The 12,897-nt window shown below is 37.3% G+C and overlaps 1 protein-coding gene across 2 annotated transcripts in view; it reads right to left on the reverse strand.

Moving 5' to 3' along the window:
• LOC150077868 (ER membrane protein complex subunit 2-A-like) overlaps positions 1–12,897 on the reverse strand; it is a 96,265-nt gene that overhangs the window by 47,837 nt on the left and 35,531 nt on the right. For both annotated transcript variants that reach the window (XM_090385529.1, XM_090385530.1), the window contains exons 7-8: positions 11,214–11,324; positions 4,032–4,136 (exon numbers count right to left, since the gene is read on the reverse strand). In XM_090385529.1, the coding sequence (XP_090241655.1) occupies positions 4,032–4,136; positions 11,214–11,324 (216 nt within the window). The remainder of the gene's footprint in view (positions 1–4,031; positions 4,137–11,213; positions 11,325–12,897) is intronic.

The raw sequence follows: 12,897 nt of genomic DNA on the forward strand, positions 1-12,897 counted from the left end.
GGTTACTGCTTCCCATATGTAGTACTTTACATTTGTCAATGTTAAACTTCATTTGCCACCTCTCAGCCCATCTGCTCAACTTTTCTGGATCCTGTCGCAGCAGCGTACCGTCATTAGTGTCCTTAACAGCCCTACCAACCTTCGTATCGTCTGCAAACTTGGACATTAAGCTTGATATACCATCGTCAATATCATTTATAATTACAGAAATCAACAATGGGCCCCAACACTGAACCCTGGGGGACTTCACTAATAACATTAGTCCACGATGAGCAGTGTCCATTGATTACCACTCTGTCTTCTCTCACTCAACCATCCTTTTATCCATAGCAGCAATTTGCCTCCAATGCCACACTGCTCCAATTTGTGCAGCAGTCTTCCATGTGCAACAGTATCAAAAGCCATTCTAAGATTCCAAATATATGATATCAAAGTTATTCCCTGGATCCAGTTGCTTTGTGATTACATCATAGTATCCAATCAAATTAGTCAGGCAAGACTTTCCCTTAACAAAACCATGCTGCGTCCAAACTATAACTGAAGTCTTGTCTAGATGTTCCTGCAGTGCTTCTTTAACTAGTGCCTCCATTAATTTACCTGGAACAGAAGTTAAACTAATCTATAATTACTTGTGTCGCCCTTTGATCCTCCTTTGTGAATTGGGGTCACATTTGCACATCTCCAGTCCATTGGTACCTCCACTGAGTCCAAAGAAGTTCTCGTAGATGCCCTCTCTAAATAACTCCTCATGTGTGAATGTAGATGCAAAATACTCATTTAGTTTGTTAGCCACCTGAGCAGGATCATCAACGGTGATATCCAGTGGACCAATCTGATTCATCCCTTTCCTTCTAGAGTTTATACAGGTCTTTGCTGTTTCTCTTTGCATCCATTGCCAAAGATTTCTCATAATCTGCCTTTGCCTGCCTAATCTCCTTTGTGACATGGTTACAGACCAGCTTATATCTATCATAGGCTTCCATGTCACCCATTAATTTATATGTATCCCATGCATTTTTCTTCTCTGCTATATGTCTCATTAGTTCATCTGACATCCATTTAGGCCTAAACCTAGGATAATATTTCTTAGCTGGTATGTAAAGCCTAGTAGCTTTCAGGATAAATTCTTTGAATGCTTCCCATTTTGAATTTGCTGTTGGCAACATCATCAGTTGGTTCCACCGTATAGAATTTAAATACTGTTTCAGACCACTGTAGTTGCCTTCACGAAAGCAAAAACCCTTCCCTTTACCCGATGGTATTTACCTCTGAGTAAATCCCACCTCAGCACACTGTGATCACTGCCACCTAGTGGTTCCTTTATCTGCAGATTCTTGATGCATGAAGAATCACTACTGAAATCAGATCAAGAATATTACTCCCTCTAGTTGCCTCCCGAACATGCTGATGTAGAAAACAATCATCCACAAAAGCCTTGCTAGGGTGTGAGTGACCACACACTCGATTCTCTGAATTACTGGCCCACTATTTCCCTGTACAGTTTCTTATTATACTCATCAGAGTCATTAGGTCCATAACACACTCCTACTCTCAATTTTGATCTCTGAATGCTTATGTCACACCAAACTGACTTGACACTGCATGTCGACTGGCTTCACTTCCTTGGATTTTGTGTTTCTTAACTAATAGCATCCCCAAATTCCAGTTCTGCATTCCTTATATCTGTGTGACACAACATCTCTGATATACTAGAAAAGAATAGCGAAAGCTTAAAAATCTCTGATATCCGAACAATATCTGCATTTGATGTTTTGAGCAATACCTCAAATTCATCAAATTTATTTACCAAACTCCTAGCATTGACGTATACGCAAGTATACATGCACCTGTTCCTATTCTTAGCTACCCTAACACAACCCATGTGTTGACTTGTACCGCAGTGACTCCCAGCAGTCTCTGTAATACCCTGCATCTTGTTTTCCAGACTGCTGCTCATTCCAATAGAAGCAGTGCAAGAATCACTTTCACATCTGCCAGTGGCTACTGTTAATCTATTAGTCCTTGTATCCTCCCCAAGCTAGCAGTTTTCCGACTCACCTAACACTGCTTCGATAGCATCAGCAAATATTCTTGCACTCTTTCTACTTAAGTGTATCCCATCCCTGTAGAAGCAGTCTCTCCTGTTAACAAGTACAGACAAGGCGGAAAAAATTTCTACCCCTTGAGCCTTGCACGATATTTCCAGGGTTGAATTGATTGACAAGGCTCTCAATTTATACTCCCTCTAGTGTCTGGGCAGAATTGCAGACACTTTCAAATTCAACCCTAATTCACAGCTTTTTTTCAACAGTGACCTGTACTTGTTAAGTAATTCCACCGGTCTCCTACTCTTAATATCATTAGTGCCAACATGTACAACTATATCACCTTTTGTGTCCTTAAAAGATATCTGCTCTACAATGTGATCAAACTTTGCTCCTGACAGACATACCCTGGTCCTGTTTTACCTATCCTTTTTACATACCATGTTCCCCATTTCCCTGACAATAGTTGTTATTTGGTTTTTTTTAGGAGCATTAGCAACTAAGGCCATATTGCTCCGGTGCGGTGGTCATTCCCTGACCTTTCCGCATGTTCCGTATTTGGTGGTGACGGGCTCGAACCCCGGTCTAATCAAGAAGGGTGTGCTACGCACTGCTGCTCCTTCCCACCTGGCTACGGAGGCGCCTCCTGACAATAGAGTCACCAACAACTGCTAGTTCCTATGGGAATATGACTAGTTGGTTCATCAATAATCAGACGCTATGACATGTCTTATGTTAACCGCACCTAATCATAACTGACAGCTACTATCAAAAACTTAAGACTTGGAAAATGTGACTGGGAAGCTTTTCCCGTGACTGTTTTAACAGCCAAAAAGCTTCATGAGGTGATTCAAAGCTTATAAAGTGAATTCCATCAACACAAAAATAATTACATAATAAAATAAAATATGCTACTTGATTTCAAGTTTATATGACATTAATTTGAATAATAGTAGCTGTACTTACATTATGAGGTTAATAACACTGGAGGAACTGCTTCTAAAGCAGCATATTTTCCAGTGTCATAATTCACGATGTGTGTAATTAAAGTAGCTGAGGTAACAGTAGATGAAAAAAAAATGTTATTTATGTTGCAAATCTATTAATTTTTTACGTTCAGATGTAGTTTTTCAAATAATGTCCATTTTAGCATTTGTTCTGACACTATGTAGCACCTCATGTGGAATAATAATGCACTAATCTTCTCTTAGTTTTCTGTACATTTTGACAGCAGCATACAGATGGTATCAAATTTGCCATTAATCCTACAAGTTTGTCCAGAAAAAGGTTACCAATTTTTACCAAGGCACAGCTAAATGTACCCTGGTGAAAAAACCCCAGAAAGCACTCTCCCTAATGGAGAAACTGTTAAAGTGATTCAACGTAGGTTAACAGGAAATAGACATAGGTTGAGTATTTAGTGATGAATATTTATGTGAATGCTAAAAAAAAATTAAAGAATATGCTCATAGTGTGGCATCGCCTTTGTAGATTGAGAATAAAACTTTGGATGATTTGCCTCCAATGAACTCCAGCAATTTGCCTCCAACGAACGGAGGGGTGAAATGGAAGCATTTTTTTTTTTTTTTTTTTTTTTGGCTGATGCTGCATAAGCTTGCTTTCTTGCATCATATGCCTCTACTAATGCTAATATAAGGTAAGTTTGATTGACTTCAGGAAGCTTTGGTAGTGTCCTGTGATCATATTTAAATTACACTTGTGACTGCAGCAGTTTTATTATTTTTTCTTGAGGCTTAGATTGTGATGTTTAAGAAAGTTTCCTGAAGTGAGTGATATGTTATAATTATGGTAGTGGTAACGTTGCTTTCCTCTCCCAGTAAACTCTGCAATCTTACTAAAGTAACCGAGAATCTATGCACTACCAGCAGAAAATACCAACAAGGATTTTCAACAGTCCAGCAAGGGTTATCACAACATTGCTGGATTTATGAAATTCCATTGTATACATAGAGAAAAATCAAATACCTGATATTTCTTTGTTATTTGTTGGCCTGCCCATGCTGCATATTTGATATTTTCTTTCTTTTTTTGAGCAGGACATTTAGGAGATGCAACCACATTACTGGCAGACTGCAAAAATAAATATGAAGTTCAAATATGTAATTTTTAAATATAAATAAAATAAATATACACTTTATATTTATAAAATATACTTTATTTCTTCTTAAACTGCATAAGACAAAAGATATTTCATGTTAACTCAAAGTAATTTTACATTCACAGTTTCTGTAAACTTCACTATATACTTCATAAAATAATTATAATAATAAACCATAATAAAACTGAGATGCTCTGAAATATTTTCTAAAAAGGTTTAATATACATTGTGCCAGAATCATTCCTTGTGGTTCTGTATAACCTGTGTAAAGTACATGGAGAAGCGTTTGTCCCTATTTAGCTGCACAGGTTTCATAATGGAAAAGAAGCAAGACTAATTACAAATGCTGAAAAACAGAAAATCATACAAGGTAAACCAGGGGTGGGCAACAGCCGGCCCGCGACGATGTTGAATCCGGCCCCCTCGGTAAATGCATAAATATAGAAAATCCATACCTGACTACTCGCCATAAACGTTCGGCTTAATTCGGTTCAATCGGGAATCGCGGCCAGTACAACAGTAACCAAGTGATTCTACGCAGCGTCAAAGAGTTATTTCCTAATTATTATTGTAGCATCGATCGAACGAAGTTCCTTTGGGTTTGACTTCTTATTGAAAAAAATAATATTGGTGCGAGATATTTTGTTTTATGCCTTTTCTAATTATTACAATTTTTAATTTAATATAATTTATAGCCCATAAAATGAGCCAATTAAAAAAAAAAGAAAAATTGATGCCGAATGCCACATTTTCAATGATAATTGGACATTCAGATATTTTTTTAAAAAATACATTAATAATTTGGTAATTCCAAGTAATATAACATTTTTTAGGTTCTGATTTTTTTTATTAAATCGTTCAATCTATTCCGGCCTGCATCATGATGCAAAAATTTCATTCGGCCCGCTGACGAAAAAAGTTGCCCACCCCTGAGGTAGACCATAATCCTCAATAGGAGCATGTGGATATTGCACAGATACTGATCATCCCTCTATCTATCATTACGAGTGTTCAAACTGGAAGAAAGTTGAAACCACATCCAAAGACAGAGTAAGGAGTAAGCAGGAGAAAATATGTGTATGAAGGACAAACCCAGGGCTTGAGCAAGTGTTGCTGAAGTGCAACAAGCAGGCACATGCATTGAACGTACTAGTGGAGGGAAGTGTGGTCTGATCAAATTCAAATAATATAGCTCAAAAGATGGCAGCTAGGTGATTTTAAGATGTCAAGGGGCTGAACAGAAATATTTAAGCAGAGAGAGAGAGAGAGAGAGAGAGAGAGAGAGAGAGAGAGAGAGACAATCTCAAGTACCATTGTTTGTGCGGCAAAGATGCTAGCACAAGTGTAAAGACAGCAGATATGTGAAAAAAACAGTCTATCAGCTATCCTTGAAGACTACCACACTGAAAGTGTTTTCAATGCATATGAGACAAGCCTGTTTTTCCACCTGTTAAACAATAAAGTGGTGCAGGTTAAAGGTGAGATGTGTAGTAGGGTAAACGGAGCAAGGAAAGGCTTACAGTCCTGTTATGTTTCAAAGAAAGTAAGGATATGGTTTAAAAAGTTCTTATTCTAACATACTGGAAAACCATACCATTATGATTCTATGTTTATTTTTTGACACAGTCCCTAGCCACTGCAAAACACTTCTCCCAATGATGCTCCAGTGCCTTGATTCCATTGAAAAAAAAATTTTTACTTTAGCCTTTCCAACCATGCAACCAACTCATAGTTGGAGGCATATCTCCTCCTACAAATGTTATCCTTCAGCTTTGGGAAGGAATAAAAGTCACTAGGGGCAAGATCTATAGAATAGGGTGGGTGCCGAAGCAACTGAAATCCTGCAGCCTGTATGGCAGTCATTGCAATCTGTGAGGTGTGACTGGGTGCATTATAGCAAAGGAGCAAAACACCTTTTTGCAGTTTTCCATGCTGCATTTCCTTGATGGCTTCACAAAGTTGCGTTATGAGGTTGTTGTAGTATGCACACCAGTGACAGTGGTGCATTTTTCCAGGTAATCAATCATGATTCTATGCTGATGCTATTGAGGCAGTGTTAGCAGAAAACTGCTAGCTTGAGGGGGGGGATACGCAGGCTAAAAGGTTAGCAGTGGTGTGCAGGCAGAGCCAAAAGTGATTCATGCACTGCTTCTATTGGAATGAACAGCAGCATGGAAAGCAAGGCAATGGAGATTTCCAGGAGTCATAGTGGAACAAATACAACACTCTCTCGATTAACTGGGACACTTCAAGACTCCAAATTAAAAAAAAAAAAACAACCAGAAATCAAAAAATTCAAGTAATAACTAGAATAGGTATAAACAGATATTTTGCAAGTCGTAAATAAGTGACAAGCAGCATAAGTTGTCATTGGGAGATTAGTGTACCTATTATTTTGCAATCCCTGCTGTCTTCACTCCTGCTGCTCAAAAAAAAAAAAAAAAAAAAGAGAGACCAAATGCTTAGTTTGTTTTAGTGCGTCGCGTCGATTGTTGTGTTCTGTTGCAGCGGAAAAGAATAAATTTTGTTTCGTTATTTATGTTCAGAGATGTCGGAATTTTTTTATAGTAAAAAAAAAAAATTTTTTATAGTAAAAAAAAATTTTTTTTTTAGAAATCGCAAAAATGATGGGTAAACACAAAAAGAGTTGTGTTTTCAGTTAAACAAAAACTTGAAATTATTCAAAAGTTTGAAAATGGTGCATCTGTTAAATCTCTAAGGAATCATTATAATAAGGATGTATCAAAATGGCCAAACATTAACATGTATCGCACAGAATTCAGATTTTGTGAATAATAATATAGTAGCAAAATGTTATTAGTCATTCCTGAGTTACATAAAACTTGACGAAGTAAGAAGTCCTGGAACGTATCCTTACGTATGTAGGGGACTTCTGTATTTTTTGGATTAACCGGGAAATTGATTATCTGGGATTTGTTTTTTACTATCTATCCCTGAAAATCGAGAGTCTACTGTAAATACATGGGCTGTGTTAGGGTAACTAAGAGTAGAAACAGGTGCATGTATACTTGCATGTACATCACTTATTAAGAGTATAGTTAATAAATCTGATGTTAACTCAAAGTGCTAGTCAAGACATCAAAGGTAGATATTGTTGGGATATCAGAGACGTGGTGTCACACAGATATAAGCAGTGCAGAATTGGAATTTGGGGAGTACAATGTGTACAGAAAGGATAGACAGGACAGGAAAGGAGGAGGAGTTATGCTGTTAGTTAAGAAACACAAAATCTAAGGAAGTGCAATCACAATTGATGTTGGCGGACAAATCAATGTTGAGTCTGTTTGGTGTGACATAAGCACTGCAAAAGCAAAAATAAGAGTGGGTGTGTGTTGCAGGCCTAATCAATCTGATGAGTATAATGAGCAATTGTGCAGAGAAATAGAGTGGGCCAGTAAATCAGAATGTCTGATAATGGGGGATTTTAACTTTCCAGATATTGACTGGAACTTGTGGTTTGGTCACTCGCACACTAGCAAGACTTTTGTGGATTTATTGGATGACTGTTTTCTACAACAGCATGCTCGAGAGGCAACCAGAGGGAGTAATACTCTTGATCTGATTATCAGCAGTGATTCTTCATGCATCAAGAATCTGCAGATAAAGGAACCACTAGGTGGCAGTGATCACAGTGTGCTGAAGTGGGATTTACTCAAAGAGATAACTACCATCAGGGGTAAAGGGAAGGGTTTTTGCTTTCGTAAAGGCGACTACGGTGGTCTGAGACAGTATTTAAATTCTGTACGGTGGGACCAACTGATGATGTTACCAACAGCAAATTCAAAATGGGAAGCATTCAAAGAATTTATCTTGGAAGCTACTAAGCTTTACATACCAACTAAGAAATATTGTTCAAGTTTAGGCCTAAAAGGATATCAGATGAATTAATGAGGCTCGTGGCAGAGAAGAAAAATGTATGGGATGCATATAAATTATCAGGTGACACAGAAGCCTATGGCAGATATAAGCTTGTCTGTAGTCAAGTCACAAAGGAGGTTAGGCAGGCAAAGGCAGATTACAAGAAATCTTTGGCAAAGGATGCAAAGAAAAACAGCAAAGAGTTCTTTACTTATGTAAACTCTAGAAGGAGAGGGATGAATCAGATTGGACCACTTAACATAGATGGGTTGACTATTGATGATCATGCTCAGGTAGCTGATAAATTGAATGAGTATTTTGCATCTACATTCACACATGAGGAGTTATTCAATGAGGGGAATGGCAGAAGTTTATCAAACTCTAACCGGGAGCTAAGTGATTTTGCAATAACTGAGAACAAAGTGGAGGAGAAATTGTTGAAGTTAAACATAAGGAAGGAACCTGGGGTGGATCTATCTAGTTATATTAAAGGAGGCAGCAAAGGAAGTAAGCAAACCGTTAGCCATAATTATGAGAAAAGGGAGGTCTTGTCTGACCAATTTTATTGGATACTATGATGTGCTCAAAAAGGAAGTGAATGTCAAAAATAATTTTGATATCATATACTTGGATTTCAGGAAAGCTTTTGATATTGTTGCACATGGAAGATCGCTGTACAAATTGGAGAGGTATGGCATTAAGGGTAAGTTGCTACAATGGATAAAGGGATGGTTGGGTGAGAGATGACAGGGAGTGGTAATCAATGGACACTGCTCTTCACGGATGAATTATTAGTGGAGTTCCCCAGGGTTCAGTGTTGGGCTCATTGTTGTTTTTTGTATTCATCAATGATATTGATGAAGGTATATATCAGGCTTAATGTCCAAGTTTGCAGATGATACAAAGGTTGGCAGGGTTCTTAAGACAGTAAAGACAGTATGCTACTCCAACTGGATCTAGACAAGATAGGCAAATGGGCTGAGAAGTGGCAACTGAAGTTTAACATTGACAAATGCAAAGTACTGCATATGGGTAGCAACAACCCAAGAGAAACGTACCAACTGTGTTTTACTACACTCAAGGAAGTAGAAAGTGAAAAAGATCTGGGGGTAATTGTGCAGTCAAATATGAAGTTTGTTAAGCAGTGCAGACGGGCTGCCAGGGCAGGTCATGAGGGGTCTTGTCAATGGTGTATATAGTCATTTTTCTAGCAGGGACAGGGAGGTGATTATCCCGTTGTATAAGGCAATGGTCAGGCCACATCTAGAGCTGTGTACAGGTCTGAGGCCCCATTTTTGGACGGATGTAGAGCTGTTGGAATGAGGATAAAGAAGGGCAACAAGATTGGTGAGGGGAACAAAGGGATGCGCTTACAAAAAAAAGACTTATAAAGTTCTGCAAAACTGCAGTGCCTGGAAAGTAGGCAACTGCAAGGTGATCTGATTGAGGTGTATAAGGCCTTGAATGAGTTGAGCAAGCTGAATGCTGATGGGATTCTCCCTCTTGCTCAGATTAAGAACTTGAGTGGGCATAGATTCAAATTGAAGAAAGACAGTTGTAGAATGGATGTGCGAAAGTTTGCCTTTAGCCAGCGGGTGGTTGATTGGTGGAACAGACTTCCATCTTTTGTTGCGGAAGTTGATAGCCTAAATAAATTTAAGGCTGAGTTGGACAGGCATTTGGAATGAATGGAGAGGTGAAATGGGAGTTTTTTTTTTTTTTTCTGGCTGATGCTGCATAAGCTTGCTTTCTTGCATTGTATGCCTCTACTAATGCTGATGCCTTTTGCATCCCAAAAACACTAATGCCATCACCTTGCCAGCTAAGAGAGCAAACAGAACTTCTTGGGAGACAGAGAACATTGATATCTCCACATTAAACATTTTTTTTTTTTTTTTTTTTTTTAGTCTCTAGGTCAAAGTGATGAACTCATGTTTCCTCTATTGTACCAATCTGTGACCAGAAATTTTGCGGATCCTCAAAAAGCAGGTTCAAGTTGGTGATGCAAATTTGTTTGTTTGTGGCTTGCCTTTTGCTCATCTGTCAACATTTGTGGGAACCATCAAGCACTGCCGAATGAAATGCCTACAGACTCAGCTATACACCTAACAGTCATCTATCTGTCTTGCATAACTAGGTCATGCATGCAGCTGATGTTTTCCTCAGTGGTGGATGTGGAGGGTTGTGCAGAATGATCTGTCATTGCACTACACCCTACAACAATGAAATTCCAAATCTAATAATGCAGAATGACAATGCAAGGTAATATATGAAAGAAAGAAAGAGAGTGATAAAGGGTGTAGGATAAAAAGGAATTGCATGAAATGAAAGAAATTTTGCAAGAGAAAAGGGGATACAATTTCTATCTACAACACAGTTGTTTCTTATTTCAGTTTCTCCTTCCCCTTTCTTGTTATTTCTACTTATATCACTCACCTTGGTCTTATGGTCATGGAGGGCTTTTCCAACATTTTCAGTTATTTCTCTGAATACAATTGAATGTTTGCAATCAAGATGCTCTCTCTCCATCCTCCTTACTTCTGGTTATATTCATATCTTACTTTGCTTTGATACATTATATATATATATATATTGAGAGAGAAAAAAAATGAGGGAGATTGATAGTGAGTGATATAAGATAACAAAAAAAAAAAAAAGAATAATAAGCGATAAAAAATTACAAAATCAATAAAATAATTACAAAATTGACAAAATAAGGATGTTACAACACAAATTACAAAACTGGCCTCCTGTCAGATGTCAATGGCCAGGATTGCAAGCAAAATAGTAACACGTCTTCATTTCAGATGTAAACCCCAAGTCAAAGGGTAAAAAGGATATACACAAATAAAAATCAGAATATAATTTTAAAATTCTGTTGCCTTTTTCCATTTTTCTGCCTTGTTATTAAACACACACACACACACGTGCGCGCGTTTTTTTGCTAATATAAAGGTGCTTATTTGCAATTTTAATCCCATTCAATGCATTCATATAACACATTATTTCTAACAAAAATATAAATAAATAACATTTAATTCATAGCCTACACACACAAACATAACTACAACAGTTTAACTACCAACAAGAAACCATACAGTAGATATAAATTAGAACTATATATGATACATAGACTGTTTTATTAAAGCTTGGATTGATTAGCTACCTACCAGAAAGAGACCAAACAATGCTCTCATATTATGGCAATTAAGTTTTATAGCTTGAGCAAAGTACGCTCTTGATAATTCCATATTTTCAAATCCTCCTAAAGTGTACTGAATCTGAAAAAAGAAGAGTAATTAAGCTACTTAAGAAACCAAATGATAAGGAATACTGTGGAAGCAAAAAATAAATATTCTATAATAATACCAGTAATATTATATTAGTGACACCCCCAACATGTGCAACAGCATCCATGAGGCTAGCAATCACTGATCCATCAATCATTTCACAAATGAGCTCCCTGAATGGGTGTTTTGCTTTTGGGAACAAGTTCACTGAAAGTATATGGGTTCAGAGTAGTGAGTTCTCAACTGAAGCGGGCTTTGTAAATTTATTTACAATTTTTTTCATTTTCAAAAATGAAATATCTAAAAATAAATGCTTTTAAATAAGTTCTTATTTGGACTTGTTTTATAGAGATCAGAATGAAATTTTTATAAAAATCTGAATTTAAAAAAAAAAAAAATTATAAAAGTAAAAGTTTGTCGTTATTCATCTTTTGATTTCTCTAAATGTATTTATAAATATCTTTTGGTTTATAGATATTATTTATAGATATTTGGTTCTCTAAGTGTATTTATAGATATCACTTGATTCAATTTTATTAAATTCTAGATCTTAATTCCAGAGGACTTTGGCTATATAAGTCAAAATTGCTGCAATGGATAAAGGGATGGTTGAGTGTGAGCAGACAGAGTAGTAATCAATGACACTGATCTTCATGGAAGAATGTTATTAGCAGAGTCATCCAGGGTTCAGTGTTGGGCCTATTGTTGTTTTCTATATTTATCAATGATACTGATGAAGGCATATCAGGCTTAATGTCCAAGTTTGTAGATGATACAAAAGTTGACAGGGTGGTTAACAACAGGAATGATGGTATGCTAGTGCAGCAGAATCTAGAAAAGTTAGGCAAATGGGCTGAGAAATAGCAATTGAAGTTTAACATTGCATTTGTCAAAGTACTGAATATGAGTAGCAGTAACTCCAGAGTAATGTACCAACTGTGCAGTACTACACTCAGGACAGTGGAAAACAAACCTAGGGGTAATTGTGCAGTTGGATATAAAGTTCTCTGAGCAATGCAGATAGGCTGTCAGGACAGCTCATGGGGTTTTGTAAATAATATAAAGGAATTCTGCTAGCAGGGATAAGGAGGTAATTATCCCATTGTATAAGGCAATGGTCAGACCACATCTTGAAGACTGCACACAGGTCTGGAGGCCTCATTTTAGGAAGGATGTAGAGCTGCTGGAACGCGTACAGAGAAAAGCAATGAGATTAGTGAGGGGAACAAAGCGACACTCTTATCAAGAAAGGCTTAAATTCTGCAACTTTCAGCATCTGGAGACTAAGCACCTGTGAGGTGATTTGATTGAAGTGTTTTAAGGCTTTGAATGGACTGAGCAAGCTCTATGCTGATGGGATTCTTGCTCAGACTACACAGATGAGGGGGGAATAAATTCAAACTGAGGAAGGACAGTTGCGGAATAGGTGTACAGAAGTTTGCCTTTAGCCAGTAGATGATTGATTGCTGGAAAAAAAACTTCCATCTGTTGTTGTTGTGGAAGTTAATAGCTTAAATAAATCCAGGGAAGAACTAGATAAATTATTGGAGGGAATGAATAGATA

This window comes from Mastigoproctus giganteus, chromosome 11 (genome assembly GCF_048544385.1).
Source record: "Mastigoproctus giganteus isolate SK-2022 chromosome 11, ASM4854438v1, whole genome shotgun sequence".
Taxonomy (NCBI): domain Eukaryota; kingdom Metazoa; phylum Arthropoda; class Arachnida; order Uropygi; family Thelyphonidae; genus Mastigoproctus; species Mastigoproctus giganteus.